Here is a 17,424-nt window from a genome sequence, read left to right as displayed (position 1 = left end):
TAGCCTTATAGAGACAGTGGGAGGTAGTGCATTGTGGGAGTGCTGCTCTGGCTCGGACTATGACATGCAACGACAAAATAAATTCAAAAGCATTCATTCAATCGCACTAATCCCCCCTTTAAAAATGGATAGCATTCAAGAGAATACAATAGAAAAACTTAAATCCAAAATTTTGGCAGAATATATTTGTTATATATATTGTGTGAGTTTGGGGATCTGATAGTTTTCTGTTCTGTTAGAGCCCTACCTAGTCAGTGTTGGTAAAAAAAACAAACATAGCTAACAGCGAATTTACACCGTCTTTAAAAGTCTTGGTTGCAGGTGACGTGAAATATTTCTAGAGAAAGGTTTAAAGTTTATCATTGACAGATAAGTATATGCAAATATTGTGCATTTTGTAAGTGTGTAATTTTCTTTTGTGTGACTATAACAAACCTCATAGTGACTGGCTTCCTACTGACCCTACATGTATTTAGCTGCTTATATTTCGGTGGGAGCTTTATTTGATAGCTTCTTTTTTAGTGTTGGTTGTAACATTGGTGAGAGATGAATGAACCGACCTAACACTGGATTTGCTGTTGTGAAATCAAAGATTTTTATGAGAGTGCTATGAAGAATAAAATAATGAGGGCTACACTACATGTCTTGAGTAAGAAAGTTTCTCACATCGCTCAGATCTGTTTGCTTCAAAATCAATTTCATACAGTGGTGTCACCAGCGTGAGGCATGGACTATAAAGAGACGAATCCCTCGGTTGAACTCTGACATTTGAACCCTGCTCTGTGATCTTTAACCCCTCACCTTCGCTCATTTGTCACAGGCTGATGAGAGCCCCTCGCAGAATTGACAAAAAGAGAATAAAAAAACAGTCTGTGAGGCGAGACCATGAATTTCTTTCCACAGTTAGCCTTAATTTCACCTTGCTGAGTCTATTTTATCTCGACTCATAAACAGAGTCTTGCACAAAAGAAGATGAAAGGGCAAGACCCAAATGAAAGATGCATGTTGAACTACTGGGTTCTCTTCAGACCTGTGCTCACTGTGTGAGGAGGAGGGTGGACTGAGCTGGAGTGTTACCTCTGTGTCTGCTTTCGCACTGAAAATTTAGCTCTCAGAGCATTTCTGTTTTTTAAAGCTTTGTTAGATTTGTTGTTTTTGAATCCATCCATGAACGTGATGAATCAGCGGAGAGACGGCAAATTAAACCCAGTGAATCAGCTTGAAATACATTTTTGATGCATTACAAGCAGATTATACGAGACAATTAGAAGATTTGCCATCAGACTCAGACAAACACAGTCAATAGTCTCTGCAGCACTGTCACTGTAGTGTTGCTCTGTTTCATGCTGCTGTGTTTCCTTCCTACAGCCTCTCCCTCTCTTCTTTTCTTACTGGTCTGACAAAATGTTACATAATCTGAAGTAATCCATCACCCATGTATTATGTACATAATGTTATTTTGGAGCCATTTTAAACTTTGTATTGTGTAGTAAGTTCGAGTGGTGCCTTCTAGGCTCCCCAGGGGCAAATAGAAGAAAATACTTACCTCAGCTCTCTCTCCCTGTAGCTACTCTGTCATCCCCTGATGTCACAATACAATGGTGCATTTCAGCCCAGCTTCAGCTTCTACTGTTACAGTCATATCGCAAGAGTTGCAAAGATACATTGCCATTGCCACCAATAACATAAAAAATAATATAATTGATTAAGTTCCTGGAATTATATAACCTCACAAGCCTCTACAAATGGGGTATTATACACTGTTGCCCATAAAGTTGGAATAATTTTGTTTTCAGACACATTCCTCTTTTTATTCCTCTTATAAAGGTTAATTGTGTTTTAACATAACAGTGATATGTTCAGAAGAGATTGATCAATAAAGTTTTGAGAAGATAATACACATAAATCACATTGTCACAATCATTTAATGAGAAAGGTAAAATATATATATATATATTATTCCAACTTTATGGGCAACAGCATATATCTTGTGAATAACTGTGAATTCATTTTCTGAAAATGTGTACAAAGTGATATTTTATTGAGTATGTTATTCTCCAAGGTAATTGGTCAATGATTTACTGTATGACACCGCTTGACAAAACCCAGCAGAGGTTTTGAGTCTGTAAAGGTGGACATTTGCTGTTTTTAAATTTACTTTTATCATTGATAATTCACCAAATAAAACGAGTTACCCACAGCAGTTTCCTCTCACCAACGTGCTTTTGGCTAAAACCAATTTACTATGTTGATAAAGACTAAATTATGGTGAAAAACTTAGTGTAGTTTTATTATACAGCTAAACAGAAGTCACTGCCATTGCTTTGACATACAGTACATTCCCACATAAACACCTTGTAAAAACCTGGATTCGTTTCAATTCATTTCAGCAGCCAGTGATGCAGAGAATCAAACATATAGCAAGAGCAGGAAAGGAGGCAGGCAGTTCAGTCAGAGAAAAGAAGCAGACACAGAAACAGACGGTGAGGGAAAAAAAGGAGACAGACAGAGATAAAATAACAAACAACACAAAGACAGACACAGAAGAAAGAAGAGAAGACTGTGAAGAAACAGACTGTGGTATAGACCGGCTGCTATAAATGTGCTTATAATATGTTTGTGTTGCACATGCACCTCAACTATTGCTGCTTTGTTATTGTAAAAGTGTTTTGCAAGTGTGATATCGCATTAACACAGTCCTCTTGTCACGATACAAAACACTCCCTCAGCATTTTCATTTGTGAACGAGGGTCTCATCTTCCCAGGAGCCTCCTTCCGAACTCTGACCCCTGTGACCTTTTCGATCGCCCAGGTATCCGCTTGCTGTACGGCTCTGTCACTGATGCCATGGAGGCCACGGCTCTGACCTTCAACATCCACTTCATCGACATCTACGTCTGCAGTTGGGGCCCGCGGGACGACGGGGCCGAGATGGACGGACCGCACAGCCTGACAGAGCGAGCCCTCCGGCTAGGAGCTCAAGAGGCACAGCTTTCATCCCTAAGTTCACTCTAGTGTCAGTCGGATACAAAGCAGACAGACGCTCAGGCTCTGTCTGTGCAGCTGAGATTGGAGGGACAAAATATTCAGTCTTCGAATTATCAGGCCGTCTTAATTTAGATACAAATCCTTTATTTTTTAAGACCTAAATAAAATGAACGTCCATGCCAAGTGGTCCATTATTAGTCTATAAATCAGGAAGCAAGTCCTAGGACTAAGTCTGTTCTTCTGGTGTTCCCTCTTCTCAGTAAAAATAGATGGAGTTTTGACATGAGGGAACATTTTTCCTCTTGTCTCATAAAAGTAAACCTCTCATCTCTCTTTTGAACATCCTTAGGATATCCAAATACACATAGCATACACACCGTTTTTTTTTTTTTTTTTTTTTTTTAATTTATGCATGGACAGCAACAAAATATTTAAGCATTGAGATTCACTGCACCTCTAAATTGACCCTTTTTTTTTTTGCAATTGCATAAAGTTCCTTTGAGTGTTTCATTCTAGACATTCACCACAAAAAAGTTCCATATTTATTTTATTTTTTCTCTCAGTTTCCTGCTTTTGTGATTATTGGTTTACAGCTTAATGTTTCTTTGCTTTTGGATTTGTTGGTTAAACATGGTGCTTGTGAACTTACTACACAATGCATCACTGATAATATGAGAACTGTGTACTACCCCCACTGTGTTTCATTTGTATGCTAATACAAAAAACTATAGATTTCAGAACAAGAAAACACCTGAAAAGATTGAAAATTTGAATAATAGTTTCTTTTCAAGCCACAAAGTTCCTACTGGTTGATTTCTTTACATGCGTATATACTGTATCTTTCACAATCCAGATAATGTGAATACATGTAGTTTATCAGTATATAATATATGATCTACTCCTCTGACCACTAGATGGAATCAGTCTTTATGAAATCCAACTTTCCAGCCCTTCCGTCACCTTGACGTTCCTCTGTTTATGTTTGCAGGGTCGAGGTGGGAAGGGCAGCGTCTTTGTGTGGGCGGCAGGTAATGGTGGGATGCATCATGACCACTGCGGTGCAGACGGTTACGTTAACTCCATCTACACCATTGCCATTGGCGCTGTCACTCAGACAGGGAATCCCGCCTACTTCGGCGAGCCCTGCCCCGGGGTGATGGCCGTCACTCTGACAGGGGCCAGCGTAGGAGGCTCTCTACCTCTGGTTAGTGTGCGTGTTCCGCCTAACACATCTAACAACAACGTTTATCATTAATGAGTGCGTATGGGTATGTGTGTGTGAGTGTGTGTGCCAGCAGCCCTGCTCTTTGACTCCTCTGAGCTGTGAGAAGCCTGTTAAAGAGCAGCCACTGGTGTGATATTTATAGAGGCCTGCCAAATGACCTAGGTGACTGCTGGGCACACACACACACACATATATACACACACCGAAGCAAACGAGTGTTAATTGGAGGTAAAGCATGGCTGTAGTGGCTGAGAAAGGGAGAGGAAGAAGCTGAGGTGTTGATGGCGGAGGTAACAGTGAAAAGCCAGGAAAAGACATGCAGCGCCAACTCTAGAGCTACAGAAACAGAAAAGCCAATTTTATGGGTGTGATATCACCTTTGTCTGCTGGGAGACAGGAGGTGGTCAAACTAGACACAAGTTGTGTGTATGTGTGTGTGTGTTTTTTTATTAACATCACGGTAAAATAGCGTTGACATGTCCCGATGATAGAAAAAAAAGACTTGGCTACTGCTGTATAAAGTAGCTGCTACATTCTGGCTTGATTCACAGCAAAACTGCGTCCGCTCTCAAAAGATAGAAAGAGCGAAAGAAAAAGCAAAAGAAGAAGAAAGAAAGAAAGAAAGAAATTCATTTAAAGGGAGCATTTGTGTAGAAGTTGTGTAGCGTAGTGTACTGTACAGGTAGGTGAGCTATGCTGCCATACAAAGGCAAAGTGCAGTATCTGCATTTTTTCAACAAAAAAAAATGTTTTGACCAATCAAAAGTGTGGCATATTCTCTTCAATCTGGCAGAATTTGATATTGGTACTGCTAACATTTCCAGAGTTATTGGGCTTTTTATTTTGCTGTCCATCCAAAAAAGCACTGTGTGAAACCAAGGCAAAAGTGCAGTATCTGTAGCTAATACCAAGGCAAAAGTGCAGTATCTGCCATAAAACGGTCAAAATTGGTCAGAAAGACAAACTACAAAATTGATTTATTCAGTCCACCTTTATCTAATCAATTATAGACTTGGTAGTTATTCATAATTTGATGCTTAAACCTGACAATGAAAAACACAAAAAGCTGTTTTTCTCAGTTTGGCTTTTTTTTTTGTGGCTGTCTACTGATACAGCTACATATCTCTGTCTCCAGGTTACGGTGACCAACATTGACGACGGCTGTGTCACACACTTTCCAGGAACATCCAGTGCTGCTCCGATGGCTGCAGGAGTTCTGGCTCTTGTCTTAGAAGTGAAGTGAGTGTCTACCAGACTAGCAGCACCACACACACATACACACACACACACACACACACACACACACACACACACACACACACACACACACACACACACACACACACGCACAATAAATGTTATACCGTGCTTTAGCAGCTTACTGTGTTACTCATGGATGCTCTGAGGGGCTTCACTCTGCAGGCATGTGGTGTTATTTTGATTTCTTGTCATAGTTGGGATCATGTGGCTCTGTTTTGTGACAGTGGTTGGAATCCTTGGTGATATTTTATTTCTTTATATAATTAAGATCACACTTTCCATCCAGGCTTAGTGTTTATTTTTCAAATACTGTAGGTTGTTGATATTCTCTCCTATATTCCTCCCTAACTCCTTGTATTTCCTATCTCTGTAATAATGTCAGAAGTCATTTTCTCTTCTGGCTTTAGCTGCACTGTTGCCAGAAAATCTGAACACCTCAGCTCTATTTGCTCTTTAAACACAGCACCCTCTTCCTGTTTGTGCAGGAAAGCAGTTTCGCTTTCTGACATAAATCAATACAAAGCTAACAACCTAAATTTCAGTGTTCAGACTTGGGCTTTTGTTGCCGTAATGTGGCACAGACGGTCCCGGTTCCCACATATGAGACTATGGTGACCATAGTATATAGCATCCTGTGAGTTCTCACCTGTTTAATGAAGAATCTCAACATTTGCTGAATACAAAATACTGCCCTTGCCATTCATAGCGTACAGTCAGTGTCTCTTTGTGAGTATGAACATCCCCTGACTTTTGTCCCAGGTCCCAGTTTTTGGTTTATAATATATAATATAAAACAGTTGCACATGCTAACATGCTAAGCTATGATGGTGAATGTGGTCAGTTAGCAGTTTTACCTAATTAACCGTACACATACAGTAGATATTCGTATTTACAGGTAATAGAGGTCAGTTTTATTTATGCAGTAAATCAGTGTAACAGAATGATTATTTTACAGTTTAGTGTATGAAATGTCCAGTTTTTCCTGAACTCAGCAGATGTCCTGTTGTTTTTTGTCCATACCCCAAAGAGACAGCCAGTGTTTTATATTTTCACTTTATAAATGACTATACAATACTCAATAATAATATGACTGAAGATGAATCCTCTGTCTGTTGTCTAATCAATTGCTCAAGGAGTTGACAAATTACTTAAGCACCGTTGTAAGAATTTTTCACATAAAAAATTTTCATCATGCATCTTTAAACTTTTCCCCATCTCGGCTCTTCTCCCTGTTTTCCCCTCTCTCCCTTTCTCTCTGCTTTGTTTTTTTTAAGTCCCTCCCCTGACGTACTGTAGATCATCTTTCTCTCCCACCTTTTCTCTCTCTGTCGCTGTCTAAATCTGCAGATATATCTCCTTTGCTTTTTTTTTTTTCCTGTTCTCCCTCCTTTGTCTTGCCTGCCACTTCCTACCATTTCCCAAGCCCCCTTTCTCCTCATCCCTCTTAACTCGCCAGCTGTCGGTGTGGCCTCGGGCCTGGTGTTTTGTGGTGGTATCAGCGGCGTCTACGCCTCCTTCATGTTATGGATGGTACTAGAGCCTGGCTTTACTGCTCCAGCTGTCATGCCACAGCGTCTCAGTCTCAGTCGCTTGGCTGTAAAATGGAGCGCAGGTCCCCTGGGCGAGGCGACTCCCAGGACATTACTGTTAAAGGCTTTGTCGTGACCCGCAGCTACTGACTAAACTATATATCACCTCAGTCGCTCAGATCGGCAGCATTCTGCTCACGTCTTTATGGAGCTGGCTTCTCTCTCTCTCTGTCTTTATATCTTTCTGGGTCTCTCTCTCTCTCTTTCTCTTGTTTCTCACACTTGCTCATTCTGCGTCTCACTCTTTCTCCCCACATTCCACACAAATACACACACACGCAATTATATATTCTGCCATAGTCTCCCTTAAACACGTGCAAACCTTGACTTTTTTTCTCAGATATTCATTCATCATACAGTATAGAACAGCTGCAAGCACCAATGCTTTTAGTGTATATACAGACATGAGGCTACAGTTGACATGCCAGTGAAATGTCATTAGACCACTTTGTGTCTAAACAACATTTAGACCATTACATAATAAAAATGTTTTAAAAAAACTGAATATATGTACATATTTTAGTTTAAACCTAAATTTAATTATTCATTATCAACAGAATATGAAGAAATAACTGTTTCATTTTCATGTCAAAGATGCCTGGCTGTGTATGGAGTTTGCCCGCTAACCAGCTAACCTCAGTTCGTTCCATTATGTATATCACTTTTTACCTGAGGAGGCAATAGTGAGTCATTATCACACCCAGTCTGTCCTAAATGACAGGAAAGAAGAAGAAGTTCTGCTTAGTTCAGAGAGCAAGCAAAACACTAGCAATGCTTTCCATGGCTGGAGACCAGATTTTTTGGGGTCAAGGTCAGGGTGACCTCGCAAAACACGATTTAATCCTGTTAAAAAATCTTGTTAACACCTCCAAGGAATTTCTTAAAATTTGGTGAAAATTTTTATCTGGACTCGAGGACAAACTTTAGCCTACATTCAATTTTGGTGATTTAGGGTCAAAGTTCATAAAGTCAAGGTGACGGTGATTGTAAACTCACACAACAAGACTTCTTGATCTCTTCAATATCTCTCCTGCAAACATTTACTTGGACTCACAGCTGAATTGATTCTGGATAAACAGGGATGTAAACTGAAACTAGTCTGAGTGGCCTGGGCCTTAAACTGTGAGGTGGAAACTCTAGTTTCTACAGTAAAATCTTCTTTTCTTATAGGTAAAGTCACAGGGTTATGTTTTTGATAGAATTCTTGCAATAGCACCGGTTCCATTGAGGATCATATAATCTGTTTATTTTTGCTTGTCGTGTGTGGTTATTAGCCTGTGGATTTAATCCCTCTGTCTAGCACTCTATTATCTCCACTTCTATCTCTTCTGTATGCAGCTGCACTCTCCAGGATGGCAGCTTTCCTGTGATTAATGAGGGAAAATGCTGCACTTGCAATCTTTTGGTTTGTCTGTTTGTTTATCATATGAAGTGAGCAAATTGACAAGTTATAGAAGTTGTTGTTCTCTTTTCTTAATTGATACCAATAGACAGTCCACCTACGGTTAGACAGGAAACATGAGAAGATGAAGACGACGGCGTGAAATAAAAGTCTGTGGCAGGAGATGAATGAGGGATGTTAGGCTGCTTCTTAACGGCCAGGATACGTGGATGGGCCATTTTCTGTCATTTCCAGTATAATGTGAAGGTCTTCTGCTGGCGGCAGTTGAAATTACAACATACAGTGCTGATCCAAAATAGCAGAGGTTGTTGTCTGTGTTATCAGAGTGGCCTTCGGTGTGTTATTGCCCGAACAGTGTCAGGGTGTCACTGTCTCTCTCTCTCTCTCTGATGCTATGTCCTCCTGTCTGTCTGTGTTTCTATCTGTCTCCATCCATCTGCTGTGACGGCTGTCCAACAAGCCATCAGGGTGAATCAATTCTTCACTCATCCACTTTGTCAGTCTTTCTGTCTCGGGCTGTTTGTTCACTTTATCACCATGTCAGCCTCTGTCACTTTATCTCTGTTTCTCTCATCCATTCATCAGCATGTCTGTCTATTTTCTTGAAAGGAGCTGAACATTCGATTTCATTCCACCTTATTTTTCTTGGGTTTGTTCACCTGCAGATGTCCACTTTTCTACCTGCTCTGGGTTTATTCAGATGTGGATTGTCTCCCTCTTCTCCTCAGTTACTCTGTCCAGCACAGTGACAATGTATGCGTAATATTTCAATCTCTACATATCAGCAACATTCAACAAAGCTACTCATCTCCTGCTTTTATTTTAACTCCACCTACACAACCTCAACAACACATTTAGACACTTAGGTTAGCAGTGTTGTGTTCTCCGTCCAAGAGAAGTACAGCATGTCCATCTCTCAAACACCTCTTCATGTTCTTTCTCTTTCTGAAAGTTTCCTGTCACAGGCGTCTGAGGCGTACACATGTCTGGTTTGCTCTCAAACCACAAATTACAATAATCTGAAAGGTGATAATGGAAAATATTTTGCCCACCGACACCAAAACATTCCTGCCTGCCCTGATTTCACTTTACAGTATGTAATCGTGCTTTCTAATTTGAACTCATGAATATAATGGTGAATTGAATTTTTGCATAGATTTTTTAGGTCTGTCCCCATCATATGACACAACATTTTTAAATCTTTATACAATTATAAAATTTCTTCCAAACTCTATAGTTTCTATAATTAATTTTCTTCTCTTCTCCCACTTTGTTCCTTTACACTGAATGAATAAAGGAAGCGGTTGACTAGTAATCGGCAGGTGATGTCACTCACACTGATGTTTACTACTATTACAGACATATGCACACTAATGCATCGTCATTTGAAATGCATTGAAGGTCACCGGCATGTATAACCTTGGCAATACACAGAGGAGCCACAGTACAGGCTGTGATATTCACATACCGGTGAATCCCTGAAGCATTATCAGGCAAACTGTTATGTATCAAGATAATGTGGCTGCTCTCTAACATCAGAGTCACCGTCACTCAGCGGTTCCTGGCAGTGATGGTGAACTAAACTGTTTTCTGCTCTGTCATAGATCACTGCACCTACTTAAAACATTTTCAATTGATCCTCTGACGACAGAACTGTGTAAAACTTAGTACATTTATATTTAAATCAGATTTTGTTACAGTATGGGTGCGTGTTCATTCATGTGTTTATCTCCTGAACGTCATATGATAAAGATTAAGTTTTGTTTTTTATTCAGGACAAAGTCAATCTCCACTTTTCACAATTGTGTCTGTGTTGTGGAGAAGTGGAAGATGCAGGTGCAGTAGAGTACAATGAACATAACAAACTGCAGCATTCATACACAGCAACACGCATACAAATGGTGCATTGCTTATATCACAGTGAGATGTATGTTGTACACACATACAGTATGTACATTTAACATACTGTACATACAGTACTGAACTCACCTTTTTATCCCATAAACACATAAAGTCATAGAAACCCATGCACACACAGATCTACACACATCACACATGTAGACACAAACAAATACAGACATCCAGAAACGAACTGTCTACGGTCTCGCAATCATACAAACACGCACACACTCGTTATGTGTCCATGTACTCATTAGCCACAGAAATCAGGGCTACGCTGGTGGAGTGTATTTAAAGGCGATTGCAGGGCATGCAGTTATTGGACTTGGCCTAATTGATAAACCCATTAGTAACACTTGTTCAGATAACATGGGAGGAATCTCAGTCTGCTCACAGTCGCTCGAAATGGGTTCACTTAGGCTTAGAGTGCAGCACATTAAGAGAAGATTACAGAGCGATGTGGAGCGTCTAACCAGTCCACGCCTCGCTGCTGTGAGATTAATAGAGATAAACTAAGGACAGAGATGGCGGGAACATTGGACTCTGACACCGCACAGGGTGGGGACACTGTATATGTAGTGTGTAGTTATAGTTGTACAGCAGTGGGTGTTTGTACAGTATGTGTGCTCATCTCGCTCGTTTTTTTTTGCGTCATTTATGGCGCAGCGAGTGATTGGCCTTCTCATTTGAATACGTGTATTTGCATGTGCGTGTCTGTGTGTGTGTTTTTGCCTCCGCTGCGTTGTGTTTGCCTCCGTGTGGGTGGATCTTTGCTGCTCTGTGAATATAACCACATGTGTGTCAGCTCCTCTGCCTTTCAACTAAAAGCTGCGATGTGGCTCAGCAGAAGATCTTAATGCGAAGTGTCCAAGCAGAAGATGTGCTGCCTGGGATGAGACACTGGGGTTTAAACTGCTGCTTGTCTTGTACCAACACATTATACCCTGCTGACTAACAAGCTCCACTGTTAGTGATATCTCCTTCAGCGACTGTTAAAAGAAAAAGAAAAGAAGGAGAAAATTGAACACGCTGAGCATCAGTAAAGCAAGCATCAAAATAAATCTCAGTCTCTTCTTCGATAGTTAGTTTTTCAGCTGCTCGTGTTTCAAACTCAACCTTTTCTGGCCAATAAATTACAAATATTTAAAGGTCCCACGATAGACAGAGGTAGATTTCAGTGTCTTCTTTGGTTGTAAGGTTTAGTATCTACAAAGCGCTCACTCCACAGATAAATCCATGTGGCCTGTATTCAGAAACTGAGCATTAAAACGAGCCATCTTGACTTATGTAACTTTGTGATGTCACAACAAAGCAGTCGCCACTCTCGGTGATACCCAAAATCCGTATTCAGACAAGAAAAGCTTATTCAGACCTACTGTCTGGCCAGGCATGATTTTGAGTGCTTACATGAAATCTAGTATGTTTTTATTTGATAATGAGAAATCAATCAACCAATCAGAAGAAAGGCTCAGAGCCTGCTCTCTTCTGATTGGCTCACCAGCCTGTTACTAGAGCTCCAGAGAAAAGCTTGAGAGAGGAGATGCAAAACTACACAGAGATTATTTTTACTTCTTAAAACTACAAATATATATTTTGATACTGATATTATCACTTTCATATAAAATGTTGTTGATGTTGTTGTAGATGATTTCTTAGCCATGGGACAATGAAATATTTCATGGTGCCAGAGTATTAGCAGTAGATGACACTGGCCACATTTTTTGAATACTGATCCATTTTTATATCACTTATTTCTGTTTTTTAATGCATTTTGTCTTAACTATTCTCAGCAACAACAAACGCATCATACATTGTGGTAGAAAAAAAAAGAATGATGTGGTTCGAGTTCCCTACAGAATTTCATTTTCGATGGTTGTTTACAAAATAAAAATGTTGAGTGCAATGCTTCTAAACGATCGGGAGCTGTCAGTGTTTTCCTCCAGGTCCTGATCTCTCTCTTTCTTCACCCCTCCATCTTTCTGTCCCCTCGATTGCCCATCTCTCACACTCTCTCCCCTGGGCTGGACACTTTGTCCTTGTGCTCCCTGTCTCCTCCTCCTCCCCCTTCTCCTTCTCCTCCTCCTCCTCCTCCCCTCTGCCTGGGCCCAGTGTGAGTGATAAATTATTCGTGGGCCATGCTCTGAGGGCCCAGGGCTGCTCATTCCTGCACACAGAGGACTAGCATTGATCCAGCCTGTGGTTCAACTTAATTGGAAACCCAGTTACACCAGCCACAGACATACTCCGACACACATAAACACAGCTCTCTCTCCCACACACACACACACACATACACACGCACATGCACCTCAAGACATACAATCCATATGTGTATAGGTGCATGCATGTTACAAACGGCAACATAATTACACATTGCACACACACACAGGCACGTGCAATCCCCATATGCATTCATGCATTTAAGTGTAACAGAATTAACATCTGCCCAAGTATCAGCCACACTATATGTTTTATGATTTAGCACTGCACACACACACACACACACACACACACACACACACACACACACACACACACACACACAGAGCAACTACATAATACAGCATTGTGTGCAAAGGTCTCCAGAGGAGTATACACAGGCAAACACGCACACACTTACACTCCAACATTAAAACTCCAACAAGTGCACAATCTGATGATCTGACACACAAAGACGGGTAGATGGACACAAACCTCTGCACACGCGCGCGCACACACACACACACACACACACACACACACACTTTATAGTCACTAAGCCTGCATTCTAAGCAGCACTAAAGAGGAGTAACAGTCCACAGTGGAGCAATATGGAGGCCCAGGGTTATCGATTGGACTGAGACACTGACTATCATACAGCTAATAGATTACATCAGACACATCGGAGCAGCCCAGTCAATGAGGCCTGATCCTATTAACTGGGGATTTGTAAACAGTTGTGTGCTCACTGTGACGGCTGCTGTGCTGCTTTGTGAGCCTTGGCGAGGGCGATGAGGACTGAAAGGGTCCATGGGAGGCACAAAATGTTGCCGCACCGACACCGTGGCCCTGCAGATGTGTTCATATGTGTTCATGCTGGACAACACGCTTTAATATTGCCATTGTGACAGACAGGTGGTGTCAGTTACCTTTTCCGTTGCTACAGTGTTGCTGTTTATCTCTTAGTGGCCGACAGCTCTCACAGAGGGAGATAATCCATGACAGGAAACAAGATTCCTTCACTGGGCTTTGTAAAAAAAAAATGTTGTGTGTGTTGTGTTGCGTGTGTGCACTGTGTCACAGCTTTCACCTGTTGGAAAGACACATGACATAATTCATCTGTGTCACTCTCAGGTGTGAACAGGGCCTGAACCTGAAAACCTTTTTTGAATGAATATTATGTCATTGTCATAGACTGCAAAAAGATAGTGGATATACCTTGTGTGGCATCACCTTTATGTTTCTGCACAGTAGTTTGGAAACTCAGAGTATCGCCATTTTTGACTCCCTTGCTTTGCAAACCTTCAAGCACTGAAACACCCAAAAATTATGCACAAATCAAACTCTTAATAAAATGTAAACAGGTGAGTTATGTAAGAATTCAGATTCAACCCCCTACAGTTGTTGCCATGTGGTTATTACCGTAGTCATTTGTACTGAGGAGTGAAGATGAAGTGAAACCCAATAATTGGCACATTTTCCATTGTTGGAGAGGCCATCCATCATCCACACATCACAATAGTTAATCAGGTTCGTGGGGTGGCACATGTTGTCAATGCAAGTTTTTACAAACAATAGAGTAAAATAGCTTCAGAAAAAAATATTCCATAATTTTTGCATGTTTACTGTAGCTTTAATTTTTTTTACAAGTTGATTTTATGTTTAAGGATAGCAGATAATACCATAGAAGTTGTATTTGACAGTACTAACAAATGGTTTATATCAAATTAAATTATATGTATCATATGTATATATGTGAAAAATAATAAGGTGATTTGTTAAATAGTCCGACAACAGCACATAACAGGAATTCTTCAACTTGAGCAACATAGTAATTTCCATAAATAGTGGTTTTGTTTTGTCTTGCAGCCAAACCGAAACCAACAGGAGGAGAAAACACATGCTCTGGCATTGACAAAGAGCTAGTGCGGAGAAAAATAAGTGCCACCTCTATGTGAAAGAAACCTCACGCGTTAACAGCTCAGTCCATCTTAAGTCCATTACAGCATAAGCAATACTTCTGTTTAACCAGCTCTATGGTTGATGCTGTGGTTGTGGGGGGTTTAAGATTAATTTTGTGGCCCTAAACCCTATTCACGTCCTTCCAAGGGCTGTGCAGCAAAGCAGAGTGAAACAGAGGGAGAGAGAAAGACAGAGAGAGAGAGAAATAGCAGTAAACTGGGTTCTCAGCCAACAGTGTGTTTTTAAGAGCAAAACGACTTTTCCAAAATAAATAGATCTGTGTCGCGGACTGCTAGGAGAGAGAAAAGCCCTCGGTTCAATAATTAATTCCCGAGTCGAGGGTTTTGGAGAGCCGCTGATTGGGCTGATTTTTTTTTTATTCTGTTATGATACAAAGGAGGCCGTTTGAAGTAATTTGTCCCAGAGAGAGCGGCTTGGAATACCATACATGCTTTGATTTAGCAAAGCAAATTTAATTTTGTTTGCTTTATGCAAACCAGCCGGGGCCGCGGGGCTTTCTCTGATTCCACCAGAGGGGTGATGGTAGTGGTGGTGCTGATGATGGAGGTGGGGGAGTGCACACAACAGAATCACACTGCTGCCGCTAATATATAATACAGAGCGCACACTCACACACACAGACACATGCAGTGAGCAGCAACAGTTCAAAAGTACAAAGCCTATCCCCTCCCTGCACACAAACACACTCCAATCCCTTTGAAATCAAAGCTTAAAATAATTGTTTGTGTGTTGTGTTTTGTTTCATTCTATCTGTCTATTATTAGTGTTACTGGTATTATGCCTATCATGTTGTTTTAGCTGCCTGCTCTCGCTGCTTGCCGGGGTTTTGTTTTATGCTGCTAATGAAAGCTTCTCTCTTCACTTTTGTTCTGCTTCGTTTTTCTTTTTTTTTCCAATACGTGAATGGAATACATCTGTTTATATCTGTGCCTGATATTTCCTGAGATGTCGAACACCCAACAGCACAATAATGAAGAGGCCACTTGTGAATTGTTTTTTTTTTTTTCTAGAGCTCTGCTTCACATCTTCTGTGCAGATATTTGCCATACAGTAAAACTATAAAGATATACCTCAAGGTGATTGAACAGATATTCTCGATGTATCACAGTTATGTCATTAATCATAGGGGAAATTAGCTTTAACAGTGTTGTACACCTTTAATTACCTGTGTTTTTCCTGTACTGGGAAAATGAATGTCCATGCGCAGATGTTGAGGCAGACAGTGGAGGCATTTCTCGTCAGAAACGGTAAAAAAAAAAAAAAAATAGCAGTTCAGAATGGGTGGCCAAGCGGTTTTTCTTAGACTTCATTCAAGTCATTTTCTTAGGGAACAATAATGAGTGGATAAAGCAGAAAAACCCAATTTCCTTTATGCTTTTTATATCCCGAAAAAGCCCTCGTTGACGACCCTTTGGTCTTTTGTTACAGAAAACTGAGCTAATATCCTCCAGCTCTCGGCGCAGTTTAAAGGTCTTAATTGGATTCCATTAGTATATTGCTTGACATGACACTTGAGTCCGCTCTATTAGAATTCCCTTGCCTGGGATTAAAAAGAAGACTTTTTCTACATTCGACTCTCTAGGCTCTTTTGTTAAAGTCTTGAATATTCTTTGTTGGATTCACAGTTTTTTTCAGTGACACCATTATTAAAACCTTAAGCTTGACTTTAAACATGTGCTTTTATGTCTGGAGGACTCACTGTAAAAGGTATGGCAGTGTCTCACCGCAGCAGTTTATGTATCAATAAACCTCAGCATTAGTTCAGTATAAGCCTCACATGTGTGGCTAGTAGAAACGTGTTGTAGGCCTCATAAAAGAGTCCTCCGGCCTCTTTCTACCCAAGAACCTGCTCCCTGCAGGTTTTCTTTTCAGAGTACCACGCAGAGTTGAAGTGCTTCCTCTGTGGTTTTCAGTCGGCGTAGAACACGGGCAGGAGGAAGGATGCGTTTGATGATATTCTGTTTCATGTCTTCTTACCCAAGTCCTGAGCTGACGTGGAGGGACGTTCAGCATCTGATCGCCAAGACAGCCAAGATCCCCGACCCCAGAGAGCCAGGATGGAATATCAACGCAGCAGGATACCATGTTCACCACAGGTATTGTGCCAAATCCAAACCCTTTCTGCCTATTTTTGCTAAATGTGAGCAGATTGATGTGTTAATCAATTAGAAAAACCAGCAGTTCTGCATATGGGCTGTGCTTGTCTGAAAATCATGTTTCAGTAAGCAGCACATTTCTAACAAGTTTAGTTGTCTCTATTTAGAGTAATGGTTCCACATTTTGGTAAATACAGCTTAGTTTCTTACTGAAAGTTGCTTTAGATAATTCTATACCACTCTCATGTGTAACATGTAGTATGTTACCATGAGGTTCCCTGAGCTACCAGCAAAATAATTAGAGGGAGTCATCCAGGAATTAGTTGAATCAGTTGGTTGCTCATTCAAAAACTAGGTACATAACCCCCTGTGAAACGGTCTTTGTACTAAGCTAAGCTAACCAGCTGCTGGCTGTAGCGGTATGTTTACTGTCCCTTAAAGGGATAGTTCAACATCTTGGTTTCCCTCATCAAACTCATCAAATACACAATCCAACAACTCCAAAACGCTCAGGTGGACAAGTTGTGACCTGCACATTCACCACGCTATGAGATAATAAATTAACGTTACCAGACAGAGTTGTTTTAAAGGTAAATTCATGCGAAACTGCTGATACGCATTTCCGTCGGGGGCAGTTTTTCAGCAAGCAGTCAGCAAGCCTCTCATAACGTTCTGTTATCATCTCATAGCGTGGTGAATATGCATTGTAATTCAATATGCAGGTCACAACTTGTCCACCAGAGCGTTTTGGAGTTGTTGGATTGTGTATTTGATGAGGGAAAC

The 17,424-nt window shown here is 40.7% G+C and overlaps 1 protein-coding gene across 1 annotated transcript in view; it reads left to right on the top strand.

The window, feature by feature from the left end:
- The window catches only part of LOC310999766 (PC3-like endoprotease variant B), a gene marked incomplete at both ends in the record, with an annotated part of 161,223 nt that overhangs the window by 95,096 nt on the left and 48,703 nt on the right, over positions 1-17,424 (top strand). Inside the window, 4 exons of the mRNA XM_083990320.1 lie at positions 2,813-2,985; positions 3,977-4,192; positions 5,349-5,452; positions 16,528-16,641. Of these exons, the coding sequence (XP_083846446.1) occupies positions 2,813-2,985; positions 3,977-4,192; positions 5,349-5,452; positions 16,528-16,641 (607 nt within the window). The remainder of the gene's footprint in view (positions 1-2,812; positions 2,986-3,976; positions 4,193-5,348; positions 5,453-16,527; positions 16,642-17,424) is intronic.

The sequence above is a fragment of the Trachurus trachurus genome (assembly GCF_905171665.1).
Source record: "Trachurus trachurus genome assembly, chromosome: 16".
NCBI lineage: Eukaryota > Metazoa > Chordata > Actinopteri > Carangiformes > Carangidae > Trachurus > Trachurus trachurus.
This window is presented reverse-complemented; position numbering and strand designations above follow the sequence as displayed.